Raw genomic sequence first — 20,649 nt, 5'->3', positions numbered from 1 at the left:
CCATCTTTCCCGCAACATTGACTCTCTACATCAGGATTCCACCCCTGCCACAGCACTGAAATAGCTACAATCATATGAGTTCAAATCCCACCACGGCAGCTGGGGAATTTAAATTCAGTTAATAAATAAATCTGGAATAAAAAGCTAATATCAGTAATGGTGACCATGAAACTATCGGATTGTCGTAAAAACCCATCTGGTTCACTAATGTTCTTTAGGGAAGGAAATCTGCCGCCCTTACCTGGTCTGGCCTATATGTGACTCCAGACACACAGTAATGTGGTTGACTCTTAACTGCCCTCTGAAATGACCTAGCAAGCCACTCAGTTGTATAAGGCGGCTCACCACCACCTTCTCGAGGGCAATTAGGAATGGGCAATAAATGCCAGCCTTGCCGCTGACACCCACATCCCGCGAACAAATAAATAATAAAAAAATCACAAACGACATCCTCTGTGACCGTGGTGCATTACCCTTCCTTGCCCTTCTAAAGCCTCGGAGATGATCAACCACACCATCCTCCAATGCCTCTCCTCCGCTGTCCAGAGCAATGGAACTGCCCTCGCCTGTTTCACTCTTACCTATCCAAGTGTAGCCAGTGCAACTCTAGAAATTGCTTCTCTTCCTGCCCCACACCGCTACCTCTGGAGACCCCCCCCACCCAAGGATCTATCCTTGGCCCCCTCCTCTTCCTCATCTACCTGCTGCCGCTTGGCAACATCATTTGAAGACATGTATGCTGGCGACTCGCGGTCTGCTTCTCTACCATCTTTCTCAACCCATCCACTGTGTTGTCAGACTGCTTGCCCAACAGCTAGTCCTGGAAAAGTTGCAATTTCCTGCAGTTAAACATTGGGAAGACCAAAACCATTGGCTGCAGCCCCCACCAAACTCTGCACTTTTGTTGCCAATTCCATCCCCTTCCCAGCCACTGGCTCAGGTTGAACCAGACAGTTCTCAACATCAGTGTCCTACATGACCCCGAGCTGAACTTCCAACCCCATTTCCTCACCATTCTCATGTCCATCTCTGCAACATCACCCATCCCACCTCTGCCTTAGCCCACTACTGCAAAAAAACTTATCCATGCCTTTCTTACCCCAAGATTTAACTATTCCAATGTTTTTCAACCCTCCGTAAACTTCAGATCGTCAAACTCTGTTGCCCAGATCCTATCCCACACCAAGTCATGTTCACCCATCACCCTGTGCTTGCTAACCTACAGTGGCTTCCAGTCTCCCAACACCTCAAGTTTAAAATTCTCATCCTCACATTCATGGCTTTGCCACTCACTACCACTACCCTCCTGAACAAAGCATCCAGGAGGGCGAGTCTGGACTGCAAAAGATCAGGTCAGCCCCTCAAACTACCAAATCCCCAATTGGTATTGCGTTTCTAGGTATGTTGCTTATGTCCCTCCACCTCAAGCCATCTCTTGTTTGTTGACGTCATTGATATTTAATTGATGGCCCGGCTCAGAGTCTTCATTTGTCCCATAGGCATTGGCTCCTGGCACTATGACCTCGCCCCTCTCTACCTCTGTAACCTCCTCCAGCCCTACAACCCCACTCCCAGATCTCTGTGTTCCTCCAATTCTGGCCTCATGCACATCCCTGATTTTAATCACTTCACCATTGGCAGCTGTACCTTCAGCTGCCTAGGCCCCAAGGTCTGGAATTCCCTCCCTAAACCTCTCCGCCTCTCTCCCTCCACCTTTAATACACTCCTTAAAACCTACTTCTTTGACCAAGATTTTAGTCACCTGTCCTAATATCTCAAGTGGCTCGGTGTCAAATTTTGTTTATAACACTCCTGTGAAGTGCCTTGGGATGTAAACATGCTATATAAATGCAAGTTGTTGTTGTGTTAGGAAACTAAGCTGTCGTAAAGCATACGTTGCTCTGGGTGCTCCCTTTCCTTCCTACCTTTCTCTGTCCCTCAGATAGTCACCCATCATTCCTCCTCCACTGCCAGCTCCCTATCTCCCAAACTTCTCTTTCCTAATGTGGCCAATTTCTCAAACTCAAAATCTTCAAACTGGAGACAATGTGAGCCAGTGAGACTGCCCAGAGACGTATTTGCCAGAGTCAACACCTCATACTCGAAACTCCCGTGTCTTGCAGGAATGGCACATCACTATCCCTTCCTGTGCTGCCATTTTTAGGTTTAGTTAGTTTGTTCAACTTTAAAGTTTATATTACTTGCATATAATATTGGTTAATCTATTTAGCACCTACTTCCCCCACCTCCTGCACTTAATTTCTACTCTCACCAAATTCCAATTTTAATAGTCCTTACACTCACTCTGTTCCCACCTCACTCCAGATTGCACTCTTGCAACCCATCTCCCTTTACGTACCATTCAGACATCTATCAGTTTCAACTGGTCAGTCAGTGATCAACTACACAGTATAGAATTTCCAGGACTCAGAATCCGGGGGAAAGGTTGCTCCGACTCCTTCTGCTCTTCAGAGTCCTTGTGCATGCTTGGGTTACCTTTGGAACGAGATCATGCAGTGTCCACCAGTTTGCTTAAAGCTTTCAGTAGGCACTGTAGGACACATCTTGCTTTGTCAACATAGATAATCAAATCTTCTTTTAACCCTTAAGCATGCACTTTTAGTTTGACTCGGCCACCTGTATTAGTGGTGCTCTCCTCGAGGGGAGGACTTGTTAATTTGTTAATGCATTTTGTCCTGGTGGCATGGGGCTTTCATGGATTTTCAGAAGGCATTCGATAAGGTGCCACACAAGAAGTTAACAAACAAAAATAGGGCTCATGGGATTGGGGGTAATATACTAGCATGGATTCAGGATTGGTTGATGAACAGAAAACAGAGAGTGGGAATAAGCGGGTCATTTTCAGGTTGGCAGGCTGTAACTAGTGGGGTACCGCAGGGATCAATGCTTGGGCCTCAGCTATTCACAATCTACATCAATGATTTGGATGAGGGGACCAAATGTAATATATCCAGGTTTGCTGATGATACAAAGCTGGGTGGGAATGCAAGTTGTGAGGAGGATGCAAAGAGGTTTCAAGGGGATATAGACAGGCTAAGTGAGTGGGCAAGAACATGGCAAATGGAATATAATGTGGATAAACGTGAAGTTATCCACTTTGGTAGGAAAAATAGAAAAGCAGAGTATTTTTTAAATGGTGAAAGATTGGGAAATGTTGGTGTTCAGGAGGACCTGGGTGTCCTTGTACATGAATCACTGAAAGTTAACATGCAGGTACAGCAAGTAATTAGGAAAGCAAATGGCATGTTGGCCTTTATACAAGAGGATTTGAGTATAAGAGTAAAGATGTCTTACTGCAATTACATAGGGCCCTGGTGAGACCACACCTGGAGTACTGTGTACAGTTTTAGTCTCCTTACACAAGGAAGGATATACTTGCCATAGAGGGAGTGCAATGAAGGTTCACCAGACTGGTTCCTGGGATTGGAGGATTGTCCTATGAGGAGAGATTGAGTAGACTAGACCTATATTTTCTAGAGTTTAGAAGAATGAGAGGTGATCTCATTGAAACATAAATTTTTTTACAGGGCTTGACAGGGTAGATGTAGGGAGAATGTTTCACCTGGCCGTGGAGTCTAGAACCAGGGGCACAGTCTCAGAATAAGGGGTCGGCCATTTAGGACTGAGATGAGAAATGTCTTCACTCAGAGGGTGGTGAATCTTTGGAATTCTCTACCCCAGAGGGCTGTAGAGGCTCAGTCATTGACTATATTAAAGACAGAGAGCGATAGATTTTTGGATAATAAGGGAATCAAGGGATATGGGGATAGTGCAGGAAGGTGGAGTCGAGGTAGAAGATCAGCCATGATCTTAATGAATGGCGGAGCAGGTTCAAGGGGCCGAATGGCCTATTCCTGCTCCTATTTCTTATGTTCCTATAAGGACAGCCAGAATGCGGACCAAGGCACTTTGGAGCAGGAGGCTGTCCAAAGCCTTGGGGGGGGGGGGGGGGGCGGGGCGGCGGGGGAGGAGGAGAAAGAGGAGGGAAAGCGTAATGTGGTAGTTGTGGGGGCTCTATAATTAGGGGGACAGATAGCATCCTTTGTAAGCAAGATCGAGAGTCCCACATGGTATGTTGCCTACCTGGTGCCAGGGTGAGTGACATCACAAACCGGGTTGAAAGGATATTGGAGAGGGAGGGGGAGGATACAATCGTTGTGGTCCATGTTGGGATCAACAACATAGGGAGGAGTGCGCAAGAGGTCCTGTTTAGGGAGTACCAAGAGCTAGGAGCTAAATTAAAGAACAGGACCTCAAGGGTTATAATCTCAGGATTTTTACTTAAACCACGTGCAAAATTGCCGTAGGGATAAGCAGATTAGGGAGGTGAACATGTGGCTGAAGGAGTGGTGTAGGAAAGAGGGGTTCCATTTCATGGGGCACTGGCACCAGTATTGGGACAGGAAGGAACTGTACCTTTGGGACGGGCTCCACCTGAACCAGTTTGGCACCAGGGTCCTAGCAGAAAGGATAAATAGGGCAGTCACAAGGACTTTAAACAAGTAAATGGGGGCGGGGGGTGTGGAAAAGAGGGCTCAAGTGGGAATTGTAGTGCAAATAATAATTCAAAAACAAACAAAAGGGGAGAGAGTAGAGCAACAGTCAGAAATTGTGTTATAGGCACTACAGATAAAGGGAAAAGTAAAGATGTAAAGTGATTAAACCAGGAGAGAGAAATAAGAAACATGTGAGTAAAACATTAGAGCTGAAGGACAGGCTAGGGTGTGTGGCCCAAATAAGTGTTCTTTATACAAAGGCACAGAGTATAAGGAATAAATTGAATGAACTGCAGGTGCAAATTCAAATTGGAGGGTATGACATGGTAGCCATTACAGAGTCATGGCTGCAAGACGGTCAGGACTGGGAACTAAATATACCAGGTTATAAGGTCTACAGGAAAGATAGGGAAAATGGCAGAGGGTGAGGAGTAGCCTTAGTGATTAAGGATGAAATCACTTCAAATGTTAAGAGAGGATATAACAAGAGGTAAGCAGGCAGTAGAGACTTTATGGGTAGAATTAAGAAATAGGAAAGGATTTAAGACTAGTGGGAGTTGTGTGTAGGCCCCCGGTAGCAGCTGTGAACTGTTAGATTGTATAAATGAAGAGATTAGACAAGCGTGTAGCAAAGGCAGAGTGGTTTTAATGGGTGATGTTAACTTTCATATTGATTGGGATAAGCGGACTAGCACCGGTCAAAAAGGTCGTGAATTTTGTGTGTGTGTGTCCGGGATAGTTTTCTACAACAGTATGTCCTAGAACCAACAAGGAGGCATGCCAGATTTAGTAATAAGTAATGAGCCCAGATTTAGTTAACAGCACAACGGTGCATGAATATTTATCTAATCGCGATCCTAACATGATCGAGTTCAACATAGTGTTTGAAAGGGAGAAACGTGAAACACCTATTAAGATTCTAGATTTAGGCAAGGCCAACTTCAACGGGATGAGACAGAGACTGTCCACAGTAAACTGGGCAAATCTGTTAATGGGTACATTGACAGAAGATCAATGGGAGGTGTTCAAAAAAGAATTTAATGTGATACAGAACCAGATTACACCGCCGAGGAGCAAGAGCTCTAATTGCCCAAAAAAAACCCAGATGACTAAAAAGGTAAGAGACAGCACAAATCTAAAAGAAAAAACATACAAAAATGCAAAAAATAGCACAGATCCTAGTGAATGGGACAGATACAAAGAACAGCAAAGGGTGACAAAACAGATAGCAAGATCTACAAAAAAAGGGAGTACTGAAAAGAAACTTGTAACGGGTATCAAAATCAACACAAAGAATTTTTACAATTATATTAGGAAGAAGAGCATGGTAAGGAGCAATGTTGGTATCTTGAAAACTGATATTGGTGAGATTGTCAATGATAATAAGGAAATGGCAGACATGTTGAATAATGACTTTGCATTAGTATTTACAGCAGAGGAAGAGGATAACATGCCGGAAATCCCAAGGAAACTAATATTGAATCATGACAGGGACTCAATAAAATTAACTTAAGTGAAATAGCAGTAATGAAGAAAATAATGGCACTAAAGAGTGACAAATCCCCAGGACCAGATGGTTTCCGTCCCAGGGTTTTAAAGGAAGTAGGTGAGCACATTGCAGATGCCCTAACTATAATCTTCCAAAGTTCTCTCGATTCAGGAACCATCCCTTTAGATTGGAAAATTGCGCATGTCACTAATTCTCTGCACCACTCCCATTCTGATCTCTCCGTCCTCGGCCTCTTACACTTACACTGTTCCAACGAAGCTCAACGCAAGTGCAAGGAACAGCACCGCATCTTTCGATTAGGTATTTTACAGCCTTCTGGACTCAACATAGAGTTCAACAATTTCAGACCATAACCTCGGCCCCTATTTTTTTCTCACATGGCAGCTGTTGATGATTCTGCCATTGCCATTTACACCTCATCTAGACTCATCTTTTGTTTCTTAACTTGCGCCATTACCATTTCCTTTTGCCTTGCACCGTCATCCCTTTTGTCTTTTAATCTCTCCTGCCTTCCATCCCATCACAGACCTTCCCTTTTGTTCTTTCCTCCCCTCCTCCCTTTCCCTGCCCCTGCACTTGCTTAAAAGTCTGTTACATCTCTACTTTTTTCCAGTTCTGACAAAGGGTCTCAGACCTGAAACGTTAACTCTGTTTTTCTCTCTCCTGACCTGTTCGAGTGTTTCCAGCATTTTCTGTTGTTATTGCTCACATTAGGGACACTTGTTAAGTGGAAATGGTTTTCCAACAATGGAAACAAAACAGAACCAAGTAACAAGATCCCAGCCTTGCAAATTTTCAGTAGGATCCTGAACAGTCGTAACTGTTTTCATTAAACGCAAATTCGCGCATAATATGCATTACATAATAATAACTATTTTAGAAATCAGACAAAACACAGTTAACTGCATCGATTCTCAGTACTTACCTTCGAAGCCTTGGCTGTTTTCATCCTCACTGCTTTCTCCCGATTATACGCGACGGGCATTTTCAGGGCCGTTTACACGACAGGGATGAAGTGATATGCAATCAACGCAAGATTTTCCCTGAACAGCATCTCAGAACACAAACAGGGAGCTCAACAACAATTCAAACACCGCCCCGCCTACCCGCCAAACATGTGTAAGCAGTGTAATCTTCAATCCGAAACATACCAACTAAATCGAATTATTAAATGAATTATCAGACCATTTCCTGAAAACAATTCCCTCTCCCTTTTAACCAAAACAACAGCTTTGCCTTTTTATCAACTTCTCCGGCTGTCAGAGGACCTTGAGCGGAATTTCCGCCTTCGCCAAAAGATTTGATTGGTCGCGATGTGGATTGACCCGCCCTCAGTGACCACCGTGCGCTGTGAGTGGCGACAGCTGCTGTCAATCACAGCCTCGGCCGTCCTATCAGGTGGGAGGGAGTGTGGAGCGCTGGGCGGTTGGTGGCCGAGCTGTGCGCGGTAGCGGCGCGCGGGGCTGACTGTTTCCTCGGGATGTGTGTTGGCCCCCCCGGGGGGGGAATTCGCGGGGAAGTCGCCGCTTGTCCCGCTGTTCCTATCAACCGCACCAAGGAGCTGTCACCATGAAGACAGTCAAGGAAGCGAAGGCCACTCACTGGCTCCCACCTCGAACTAGCCCATTATTGTGTGCGCGGTGCTTTGAACCGTGATCAGGCTTGATTTATAAATGCAGCAATTTTCTTTCAGTGAGCGCGACAAATGCTCCGACACAAAGTCCCTTACATCAATGGTGCCCTATGGAAAAATTCCGCTTTGTGTGTCTCTCAAAGACTTGCAGCTCTTTTTGTAAGTTGTGAACATTATATGATTTATGAACTGCATTAAATTGTACATGTTCGATAAATTAAAAGAAAATGTTGACTTAATTTTGAAACCAGTTATGCTTCAGTGTGTCATATATTCAGTTTACTAAGTTAAGGTTGCATTGTCACGGTCAAATGAAATGTTAATTTACTGGTGTAAGTTCAAAATTAAGAAAAATATCCAACTGCTGGAAATTTGAAATCGATGTACAACATAAAATGCTGGGAATACAGAATGTTAATCATCTGAAGAGAAATGAAAAGTTGTAATTTTGTTTGTATGAAAGCTCAAATTTTGAACATATTTTAATCCAGGATTGAATGAAAAGTGATAAATTTTAATGTTTAAAAACATTGCACCCGAATGTATTTCTGGGCCTTGACTCTGCCGCTGGAATTTCAGTGGGGCACAAGCAGTTGCCATTCTGCTGCAACCAACAACAACTTGCATTTATATTGCACCTTTAACATAGTAAAATGTCCCAAGGTGCTTCACAGGAGCATAATCAGACAAAAATTGACACCGAGCCAAAGAAGGAGGCATTAGGACAAGTGACCAAAGGCTTAGTCAAAGACGTAGGTTTAAAGGAGGGTCTTTAAGGTGGAGAGAGAAGTGGAGAGGCAGAGAGGTTTAGGGAGGGAATTCAAGAATTTAGGGCTTGGACAGCTGAAAGCACGGCCACCAATGGTGTGACGAGGGAGGTGGGTGATGCATAAGAGGCCAGAATTAGAGCAATGCAGATTTCTTGGAGGGTTCTCCCAGGGTCAAGGTAATTTGCAAAGAAAACAGTCAGTCATGCCATAAAATGTTAGTGGGACATTTGCTCCACTGAGGGGGGTTGTAAGCAGGAATGCTACTTGTAGCGTTAGGGCATTTGACCCAGCGGGGGCAGGAATTTCAGAGTGGCACTTTGCCACTATGTTAAACGTCTGGCTGCTCTGGCTGAATAATGTGAGGAAGTGTGAGGTAATTCAGAGCAAAATACTGCGGATGCTGGAAATCTGAAATAACAACAGAAAATGCTGGAAATACTCAGCAGGCCAGGCAGCATCCGTGGAAAGAGAAACAGAGTTAACGTTTCAGGTCTGGGACCTTTCATCAGAACTGGAAATGTAACAGATTTTAAGCAGGTGCAGAGACAGGGGGGTGGGGTTAGGAGGGGAGGGAGGAATTGAAAGAACATGCTGTGAAAATGTTGCAAATGGGAATGGCAAAATCATACTGCATGAAAAATGGGGGCAGGGATTATTATCTGAAATTGTTGAACTCGATGTTGAGTCCGGCCAGCTGTAAAGTGCCTAATCGAAAGATGAGGTGCTGTTCCTCGAGCTTACGTTGAGCTTCATTAGAACAATGTAATAGGCCGAGGACAGAGAGATCAGAGTGGGAGTGAAGTGGAGAATTAAAGTGACAGGCGACCGGAAGCTCAGGGTCATCCTTACGGACTGAACGGAGGTGTTCCGCAAAGCGGTCGCCCAATCTGCGTTTGGCCTCCCCAATGTAGAGGAGACTGCATCGTGAGCAGCGAATACAGTATATTAAATTGCAAGAAGTACAAGTACGTCACTGTTTCACCTGGAAGGGGTGTTTGGGGCCCTGGACAGTGGGAAGGGAGGAGGTAAAAGGGCATGTGTTGCATCTCCTGTGCTTGCACGGGAAGGTGCCAGGTGAAGGAGAAGGGCTGTTGGGGGTGATTGAGGAGTGGACCAGGGTGTCGCGGAGGGAGCGGTCCCTTCGGAATGCTGAAAGGGGAGGTGAGGGGAAGATGTGTTTGGTGGTGGGATCATGTTGGAGGTGTCGGAAATGGCGGAGGATGATCCGTTGAATGTGGAGGCTGGTGGGGTGAAAGGTGAGGACAAGGGGAACCCTATCATGGTTCTGGGAGGGAGGGGAAGGGGTGAGAGCAGAAGTGCGGGAAATAGAATGGACAGGGTCAAGGGCCGTGTCAACCACAGTTGAGGGGAATCCTCGGTTGAGGAAAAAGGAAGACATGTCGGAAGCACTGGTATGGAAGGTGGCATCGTCAGAACAGACGCGACGGAGAAACTGGGAGAATGGAATAGAGTCCTTTACAGGAAGCGGGGTGGGAGGAAGTGTAGTCCAGGTAGCTGTGGGAGTCGGTGGGCTTGTAGTGGATGTTTGTCGAAAGCCGATCGCCAGAAATGGAGACAGAGAAGTCAAGGAAGGGAAGAGTCGGAGATGGACCATGTGAAGGTGAGGGAAGGGTGGAAATTGGAAGTAAAGTGAATTAACTTACCTAGTTCAGGGCGAGAGCAGGAAACGGCACCAATACAGTCATCGATGTACCAGAAAAAGAGGTGAGGGAGGAGACCCGAGTAGGACTGGAACAAAGAATGTTCCACATATCCCATGAACAGGCAGGCATAGCAAGGGCCCATGCGGGTTCCCATAGCAACACCTTTAATTTGGAGGAAGTGAGTGGAGTCAAAGGAGAAGTTGTTCAATGTGAGAACAAGTTCAGCCAGGCGGAGGAGGGTGGTGGTGGATGGGGACTGGTTGGGCCTCTGTTCAAGGAAGAAACGGAGCGCCTGAAGGCTGTCCTGGTGGGGGATGGAGGTGTAGAGGGATTGGACGTCTATAGTGAAAAGGAGACGGTTGGGGCCAGGAAACTGGAAACTTAAAGTGACGGAGGGCATCGGAAGAGTCGCGAATGTAGGTGGGAAGAGACTGGACAAGGGGAGAAAAAAGAGTCGAGATAGAAAGTGATAAGTTCTGTGGGGCAAGAACAGGCTGAAACGATGGGTCTACCAGGGCAGTCCTGTTTGTGGATCTTGGGAAGGAGGTAGAAGCGGGCTGTGCGGGGTTGGGGGACTATGAGGTTGGCGGCCATGGAGGGAAGATCTCCAGAGGAGATGAGGTCAGTGACACACTTGGAAACAATGGCTTGATGTTTGCTAGTGGGGTCGTGGTCCAGGCGGAGGTAGGAGGAGATGTTGGAGAGTTGGCGTTCAGCTTCCGCATGGTAGAGGTCGGTTCGCCAAACAACAACAGCACCACCCTTGTTTGGCTCTCCAACACCACCTCCTAACTCCGTGACACCCTGGTCCACTCCTCAATCACCCCCAACAGCCCTTCTCCTTCACCTGGCACCTTCCCGTGCAAGCGCAGGAGATGCAACACATGCCCTTTTACCTCCTCCCTTCCCGCTGTCCGGGGCCCCAAACACCCCTTCCAGGTGAAACAGCGATTTACTTGTACTTCTTGCAATTTAATATACTGTATTCGCTGCTCACGATGCGGTCTCCTCTACATTGGGGAGACCAAACGCAGATTGGGCGACCGCTTTGCGGAACACCTCCGTTCAGTCCGTAAGGGTGACCCTGAGCTTCCGGTCGCCTGTCACTTTAATTCTCCACTTCACTCCCACTCTGATCTCTCTGTCCTCGGCCTATTACATTGTTCTAATGAAGCTCAACGTAAGCTCGAGGAACAGCACCTCATCTTTCAATTGGGCACTTTACAGCCGGCCGGACTCAACATCGAGTTCAACAATTTCAGATAATAATCCCTGCTCCCATTTTTCATGCTGTATGATTTTGCCATTCCCATTTGCAACATTTTCACAGCATGTTCTTTCAATTCCTTCCTCCTCCCTCCCCCCCCCCCCCCCCCGCCCCCCTGTCTCTGCACCTGCTTAATATCTGTTACATCTCCAGCTTTTTCCAGTTCTGATGAAGGGTCCCAGACCTGAAACGTTAACTCTGTTTCTCTCCACGGATGCTGCCTGGCCTGCTGAGTATTTCCAGCATTTTCTGTTGTTATGTGAGGTAATTCACTTTGAATCTGAGAAAGACAAATCTGAATATTTTCTTAATGGTGAGAGATGAAGAGCAAAGGGATTTAGTTACCCATATACACAAATCACTAAAAGCTAGTGCAGAGGCAACGTTCCTTCTAAGCTGTGCAGCCGTCTGCCGGTTCAACACTACCTGGGACCGGCTTTTCCAATGTAAAATTTCATGCATGCGAGAAACTTTGAATAGGCCGTGCAGCCCGTTAAAGGGACCACGCACCCAAATTTAAAATTGGGGGGAACATTATGTACAGGTACAAAAATAATCAAAAAGACTTGAGAATGTTGACCTTTATCTCAAGGGGGATGGAATTCAAAAATGAGGAAGTGATGCTTCGGTTGTACAGAGCCTTGGTCAGACCCTACCTGGAGAACTACGTTCAGTTTTTGTCAGTTTCACTGATTACCGGCTATGTGGGGGTGGTGGGCACAACACTGCCAGTGCCAGAGCAGTAAATGACTGACCACAACTTGAGGATTTCTGCGTTGGGATGCACATGTGCTAAATCCTGAAGTTGCAATCAATTTCAAAGGGGGTAATAACAGTGAACGCTGTTTGTTCGCTGTTATTACCCACTGCAAATTCCAGGTCATCGCCTGAAAAAATAGCGTGAAATACTTTATACAATACATTGTGTCCATTAAAGCATGTATGAAAGCCATGGCTGAGGTTTTCGGCCATGGTGACTGCCTCAAATGTATAGGAAGGCCGTCTTCCTGCAAATCAAGCAGACGGTTTTTACAGTCATCAAAAAGTGTCTGACTGTTGGAGGATATGTTGCCCTTGTCGACTCCTTGGAGGACATGGCAGATGGGCTATTCCTCTCCAACATTATGCTTTTTGTGTGCGATGAATTTGTCTTGGTTAGATGAGGTCACATCTATCGTTAATAGGACTTCACTAGACATTCATTATATTTTGCACAGAAGATCGTGCCCATAAGTAAATCCTACTTTCTATGAACCAGAGTGTGACTTATATCCAATATTTGTTGATCTATGGGTCAAATAGAAACCCTTTTTACTATAATTGGCTCACTGAATTAACTAAGTCCTCTTCTCCTAATCTTCAATAGCAGAAGAATATCGGACGGTGGAACTTGGCCTATAAACTACAGATCAGGCTTATAGAACTTTAAGAGCAGACAGTAGTGGAGAATCAATACAGTAGATTTCACTATAGAGGCCCCAAAATTCTGATTATTTAATAGGACAGAAACCTGACAGATCTTTGTGGGGGATGTTGATATTTGGATTCGCCGAGTTTCTGCCCCATTTAGGTTTTGTTGGAAATGAGGTGCATCCGCTCTAACAAGACTGCAGTCCTGAAAATAATGGCCCAGAATTTGCGGCTAGTGACGCAGCGACGGCGCTCGCCGCAAACCTCGAAGAAAACTGCCCACAACGATCTAGTGATCTCTGTGGTGTGAATTTCAACTCTCCTTTTGTTTGATTTGGCGCCAAATCAAGCGAATCCTAAGTGTCCAGCAACAGTGATGACATCAAGCTGGCTAAGCAGCCAATCACATTGAAGAATTCTCACAGACAGCAAATTTGGAAGTAAAATGCAGAGATTCTAATTTACTTTTTATAAATTTTACAGAGAGCGAAATAAAGATTGGGACATACACATATGATTAAGATAGAAGCTGAAATATAATAAACTTTAAAAAAATATATATAAAACTTGTAATTCTTAATCATATTAATGGAAAAATGTGACGTTCCACAAATATAAAATTAGTTTTTCAGGGCCAGAACGGTTGTTCAACAATCAGTACGCCGTTAAAAACCCAGTTACACCTCTTTCAACAAGGCTTTAAGTTTTAGTTTTTTTTTAACATCGATATTCCATCGTAAAAGGAACGTTTTCGTCCTTATCTGTGATTTCAACTGATTGCTGGCTCTGGGGAGTTCCACGGCACAACCTGTGGCGGAGCAGTAAATGACTGACCGCATCTTCCAAATTTCCCCGTTTACCTGCGCATGCGCTAAATCCTGAGGTTGCGGTCAGTTTCAGAGGGGTAATGACGGTGAATGCAGTCAGTTTCAGAGGGGTAATGACGGTGAATGCAAAATCTGGGCCAGTGGGTTTAGGACTAGATGACATCCTCCATCCTAAATTCCATTATTTCCGTCGAGCTAAGATGTGTTTTTATAATGAAAAAACAAACTGCTACATATATAACACCTTTCATTTCCTTAGGACATCCCAAAGCACTTCACAATGTAAGAACACTGGGATTAGTATTCCAACAAATGTATGCCAAGAGACCAGATGAATCCTTAACCCTCTCACCTTCATTTCTCACTAAGGGATCATCTGGGGTTTACATTTAGGAGTGAATAATGCCCAAGTTGGGCTTGCTGAACATTATTACATCACCCAGTTCACATTGTATATGAATTTACATCACCAACCCTCAATTAGGATACCCACAAGCTACTGAGTGAATGAATTTCATGTGAAATTAAAGTAGTCAGACAACATGTCATGCACTAACAACTATTTATTGACTAGAAACCACAATAATCACTACTTAAATTTAAACATTGAGTATACAAACAATTGATATAGTCATAGCAATTTAAATAACAAATAATAGACAGTTACTTCACAAAATTACTAATAGGTTTCAAAGGCAATTCAGTAGTGTAACTGTAATTCAGCATTAATGGGATCGCTGATTATCAAATTATAGCTGAGGTCAGTGTTTGAGACTGATAGAATATCGGTGAGATTAATCTAGCATTAAACTTGGATGAGCGGCATGGTTGAGTTGATTTTCTTCCTCTCCTGGGTAGGTGACATTAGTTTTTGGAACGTTGAGTTGATGAGACCATTCAGGGTGGAATTATCTGTTCCACTTGGATTCTCCGTTCCGACTGAACCCACCTTATGCACATGATTGTATCTGAGTTGGCTGTCTTAACTCTCACCTTCCTTGATCTCGGATAACTTGTACAATTAAATGACACACTTACCTCTCCCTGTAACTGGCTGGTATACATTCACAATTTGACTTATATGATCCCTTACTTTCTGCCCTGGATATACTTTGTACTTGTAAAGGTACCTTTCCACATCGGCTAGCTAAAGAGTACTACAGAAGAAGACTACAGAAGACAAAGAGAATCTTCTAACTAAAGATATCCTACATCTACTGAAGATAGAGGGGTAGATCTTGACTTTGTGCGATAGTGTAAAATGGGTGATAGCGAGTCGGCAACCAGTCTTAGATCTCTCCCGATTTTTATTTCCATTGATTTCAATGGGGGGCAGGGTGGTGGTGGTTGGAGATGAAACCACTCATTTTATCCTGGCCACTGACTACAGGATCAGCACCCCTACAGCAGTTGCAACCCTGCAGGCGGGACCAGAAATCCCTTAAACTAGATTAGAGAACTAATCCTTTGTCCCTACTCTCTGTCTTCTACCTCCCAATCAATTACCGACCATGTGACAAGATTGCCTCCAATTCCGTACGTCTCATTTTTGCTAATAATTTCTTGTGGGGATCTTATCAAATGCCTTCTGGAAGTTCATGTAGACAAGATCTGTAGACACTCCCCTATCCACTATGTTAGTGACCTCATAGAATTCAACTAGATTATTCAGACATGATCTACCTTTCATAAATCCATGCTGGCCCTCTATGATCAGCTCATATTTGTCCAAGCGCTCAGTCACTCTGTCCCTAATGACATTCTAGTAACTTCTCCACAACTGACGTTAGACTGACAGGTTTGTAATTACTTGGGCCGCAGTTTCACCTACTGAGGCGGGCTCAGTGTGGCTGAGGTAGGTGGCGGGTTGCGACCCCACTTCCGACTCCATCCTGCTCTTGTGAGAAGAATTTTCCGTTGATTGGGCCTGTTAAGCCCGCCTTGCGAGGTTCCCGGCCAATTAAAAGGAAGCGGGTCTGATTATGTCATTTGATGACACGTCATCAGCCGGTTTCCTTAAAGGGGCCATGTCCACAATTATTTTGATAGTTGTGCTGTGAGTGTTCTGCAGTACTGAGGTGCTGCGAACACTGACAAGCACTACACAAAGGTGGACGGCTGCACCGAGGGAGTCACAGCACGCAGGGAGGTTCTCTTCACTTCCAGTGGGCGGAAGAGACCTCCCCAGAAGACCACGCAGGCTGGTTGCACATTGCACAGGAGGGCACAAACAGGGATGTCGTCAGGAGGACCAGGCTGCAGTGGCGCAAACCTTTCAATGATCTCAGTAGATCACAAAACATTAATGCCAAGCCACGCTCAACCTCATCCTGCTCTGCCACTCATCACATCCCCATCATTCTGCCTTCCCTACCCTACTCCTGCACATCTTTACCCACACTAACTTACTTTGCACCACCACTCATCCCTCTCTATCTACATTATCACTTCCCATCTCACTAGCCACCCCTCACACTCACCCTCATCCTACTGCAAGCATACCAGCAAAGAACATACAAGGGTAGGCACTTGGGTGATTTAGCTAATGTTCATGTTAAGTTTCTGATAATGTGCTGTCAAACATTGAAATCTTTATTTTCAACACTTTGTGTTCTTGGACAGATTTGTGTGCACCTTTGGAAGTGGCTTAGTGAGTTGCAGTGAATGGTGAGACATAAGGGTAGCCCCCTCCCCGGCGATGCTGATGAGTGTGAAAGGAATGGCTTGGACTTTGCAGGAATGTGCCACACCCAGACTACAGTAGCCCAGTGCGCAGGCACAGTACCCGGCTGTGTTTGGAGCATGCGCAGTGCGGTGTACTGGAGACAGGCAGAGGCTGCAGGCGGACAGACCCGACACTTGGGAAACTGACAAGGAGGCGGGTTTCCAGCGGGATACCGACCCGCTGTCAATCTTTGTGATTTTGACAGCAGACCCACCTCCAAACCCGCACTCTGAGCACCGGTAAAATTCCGGCCCTGGTTTCTCTCTCCCACCCTTAAATAATGGAGTGACATTTGCAATTTTCCTATCCAACAGCACAAATCCCAAATCAATAAGTAACTCATCTGCAATTTCCACATCTATTTCTATAAATACTTTAGGGTGGAGACCACCAGTGCCTTCAGATTTGTCTATTTGAAGTCCCATTATTTTCTCCATTACCATTTTTTCCCTAATATCAAATGCACTAAGTTCCACCCCTTGACATATTGTTAAGTTCCCTTGTACTGCTGGTATTTTGTCCTCTTCCTCCACTGTGGAAACAGATACAAAGTATTCATTTAACAAGGTTGCCATTTCCTTATTATCCATTTTCACTTTTCCTTGTATTTGTGTAAGCCTTTCCTTTTAGCTTGAAACCGTCTGTTACCTTATTTGTTAATTGCCTTTTAGGGGTATGTACTGATTTGGCCTTATCCAATTTGATTGGTGGGAAGGCAGCAGATCCCATTGTTTTGACCTTGGGGTCTGAGCTCAGGGTGTTTGAGCCACACTGCCAATTTTTGTGATGGCACACTTGGCCCTGAGTTGGCGTTCTGTGTGGGGGGGTGGGGAGGGGGCTGAACTGCTGCAACTTCCAGCCCAAGATTAGCACATGAGCAAGTGAGGAATTACACAACTTTTGATCCTGGGGTGCAGTGGTCATAGAGTCATAGAGTCATAGAGTTTTACAGCACAGAAAGAGGCCCTTCGGCCCATCGTGTCTGCGCCGCCCATCCATCCCTGTCCAGTCTAATCCCATTTTCCAGCATTTGGTCCATAGCCTTGTATGCAATGGCATTTCAAGTGCTCATCCAAATGCTTCTTGAATGTTGTGAGGGTTCCTGCCTCTACCACCCTTTCAGGCATTGAGTTCCACCTTCCAACCACCCTCTGGGTGAAAAAGTTCCTCCTCAAATCCCCTCTAAATCTCCTGCCCCTTACCCTGAATCTATGCCCCCTTGTTATTGACCCCCCTACTAAGGGGAAAAGTTCCTCTTTGTCTACCCTATCTATGCCCCTCATCATTTTGTACACCTCAATCAGGTCCCCCCTCAGCCTTCTTTGCTCCAAGGAAAACAACCCCAGCCTGTCCAGCCTCTCTTCATAGCTGAGGCGCTCCATCCCAGGTAACATCCTGGTGAATCTTCTCTGCACCCTCTCCAAAGCAATCACATCCTTCCTATAGTGAGGCGACCAGAACTGCACACAGTACTCCAGCTGTGGCCTCACCAGCGTTTTGTACAGTTCCATCATAACCTCCCTGCTCTTATATTCTATGCCTCGGCTAATGAAGGCAAGTATCCCATATGCCTTTTTAACCACCTTATCTACCTGTTCCGCTGCCTTCAGGGATCTATGTACATGTACACCAAGGTCCCTCTGACACTCTGTACTTCCTAGGGTCCTACCACTCATTGTGTATTCCCTTGCCTTATTTGTCCGTCCAAAATGCATCACCTCGCACTTTTCAGGGTTAAATTCCATTTGCCACTTTTCCGCCCATCTGACCAACCCGTTTATATCATCCTGTAGCCTGAGGCTTTCCTCCTCACAATTTACCACCCCACCAATTTTCGTGTCATCTGCGAACTTACTGATCATACCTTTTACATTCTCATCCAAATCATTTATGTAGATCACAAACAACAAGGGACCCAGCACCGATCCCTGAGGTACCCCACTGGACACAGGCTTCCAGTCACAAAAGCAACCTTCGACCATCACCCTCTGCCTCCTGCCACTCAGCCAGTTTAGGATCCAACGCGCCAAGGCACCCTGGATCCCATGGGCTCTTACCTTCTTGACCAGTCTCCTATGCGGGACTTTGTCAAAAGCTTTACTGAAGTCCATGTAAACCACATCCACAGCATTTCCCTCATCCACCCCCCTAGTCACCCCCTCGAAAAATTCAATCAGATTTGTCAGACATGATTTACCCTTGACAAAGCCATGCTGACTATCCCCGATTAATCCTTGCCTCTCCAAGTGGAGACTAATTTTGTCCCTCAGAATTTTTTCCAATAATTTCCCTACCACAGATGTTAGGCTCACTGGCCTGTAATTCCCTGGTTTATCCCTGCTACCCTTCTTGAATAATGGTACTACGTTAGCTGTTCTCCAGTCCTCTGGTACATCCCCTGTGGCCAGAGAGGTTCTGAAAATTTGTGTCAGAGCCCCTGCAATCTCCTCCCTTGCCTCCCACAGCAGCCTGGGATACATCTCGTCTGGGCCTGGGGATTTATCCACTTTTTGGCCTGCTAAAACCGCTAGCACCTCCTCCCTCTCGATGCTAATATGTTCAAGTATGTCACAGCCCCCTTGCCCGATTTCTATGTCTGCATCGTCTTTCTCCATAGTGAACACAGATGCAAAAAATTCATTTAAAACCCCGCCTACATCATCTGGCTCTACACACACATTGCCACTTTGGTCCCTAATGGGCCCTACCCTTTCCCTGGTTATCCTCTTGCCCTTAATATACTTATAAAACATCTTAGGATTTTCCTTTATTTTGCTCGCCAGTGTTATTTCATGGCCCCTCCTCGCCCTCCTAATTTCTTTTTTAAGTATGCCCCTGCATTTTTTATACTCCTCTAGGGCTTCTTCCGTCTTTAGTCTTTTGTAACTGCCAAAAGCCCCCCTTTTATTTCTAATGCATTTTTGTGTACTGTATGGCATGTTTTTCAGCTGAAGCATTCTGGATCAAAGACAACTGAAAGTCCATTGAGGGTGCCGAATCTCTTGTGAGTGAAATCGGCAATTTATCTGAGTCCTCTCTCATTCCTGTTGTGGAGATACATCAATTTGAAGGAGGCCACCTTCAAAGTAGGAACAAGGTGTTGCTGGCCCTGGGAAAATGGCCAGACCATGCAAAGTTAATTTGTAAGTTGGACTGGGTGGATAGGACTGGAACTATTGTTTAGCATTGCACATTGGAGAAGTTCTTCATCAGGAGTAGAGGTCACATATCCCTTCAATCCTCTTCAATCCCTTTGTATACTGGTGACACTTAGCTCTTAAAACGACAATAATTTTAGGGGATATAACTGCAGAGCTTCACATTCCACTCAAAATGCAACAAGTAGGCTGTGCCTGTGCTGGATATAGTCTGCAGGTCAGGCCCCAAGTGATGGCACAACTTGGTGACATTGTCCCTGCTGAAGCATGGTAGGCAAAGGCAGATCTCTTGTGCCATTGCTCTTACTCATTCTATAATTATTGAGCCACTTCTTAGTTCATGATCTGCAAATTTGACTACTCTGCATTGAGCTTCTGAGTCCAGGTAATTGATGTAAATTAGAAACATTAGTGGTCCTGCACTGAGCCTGAGGTACTCCACTCTGACATAACTCCTCCAATGAGTACTTGTTTTTTCCTACCCTTCAGCCAATTTCTTAGCGGGGGAAAAGCAGGTTTGAAATGGAAACGGGAAAAGTAGAACGGAATTTAGCAGCCTGAGGAGAAGAAAAAAAGCAAGCCAACACCCTGAGTGCAGACTGCTCTTTTTAAGAAAATGATGAAAATCTGCCAAGAGTAAAGAAAAAAATAATACTTTCATTATGTGATTTACTGGGAATGGGAGGTTTTAGGAAGGGAAGAATTAATAAAATTGCTTACAGCTTAAGCAAGTTTTATAAAGTGGTGGGTAAATAGGATTACAAATATCTGAAAAGCCTGGATCAAGTATAAAGGTTTTGTTGGGAACAAGGGCATCAAAGATGGAGGTGAGAAAGTGATTGAGTAGATTGACAGCAGCAGAAGCATTGTGGCAAATGGAAGGCAGGTTGAAAGTGCAATTGTAAGTGACTTGGATGAGAGAGTTTTTTCCAGGGGCAAACACAGAAGGAAGTGGGACTGGAAGGGGGTAGGGGTTGTGGGTGATGAGAGATACAAGGAAGTGATGGCCTTATCTGTGATCTAGATCATGGGTGTCCAAAGGCCTAGTGAGATGGCAAGGTTGAGGTGGTAGCCTTGAATAAGGGTAGGAGAGTTTATTTGGAAGGAAAGATTAAGGGAGTACAGGAGTGCAGTGAAATCATACGAGAGAGGACAAGGTCATTTAAGA

General features: G+C 45.2%; 1 protein-coding gene and 1 long non-coding RNA gene across 2 annotated transcripts in view; one reads left to right on the top strand and one right to left on the bottom strand.

Moving 5' to 3' along the window:
• Positions 1-7,302, bottom strand: part of ccdc14 (coiled-coil domain containing 14) — a 52,642-nt gene extending 45,340 nt beyond the window's left edge. Inside the window, 1 exon segment of the mRNA XM_085986287.1 lies at positions 6,953-7,302. Within this exon segment, the coding sequence (XP_085842413.1) occupies positions 6,953-7,012 (60 nt within the window). The 5' untranslated portion in view covers positions 7,013-7,302.
• Positions 7,303-7,404: 102 nt separating this feature from the next.
• Positions 7,405-20,649, top strand: part of LOC147120405 (uncharacterized) — a 48,250-nt gene continuing 35,005 nt past the window's right edge. The window contains exon 1 of the long non-coding RNA XR_015078188.1: positions 7,405-7,819. This is a non-coding gene — a long non-coding RNA (uncharacterized LOC147120405). The remainder of the gene's footprint in view (positions 7,820-20,649) is intronic.

This window comes from Somniosus microcephalus, chromosome 4 (assembly GCF_052327205.1).
Source record: "Somniosus microcephalus isolate GS21.2 chromosome 4, FLI_Smic_1.0, whole genome shotgun sequence".
NCBI classification, from domain to species: Eukaryota; Metazoa; Chordata; class Chondrichthyes; order Squaliformes; family Somniosidae; genus Somniosus; species Somniosus microcephalus.
This window is presented reverse-complemented; position numbering and strand designations above follow the sequence as displayed.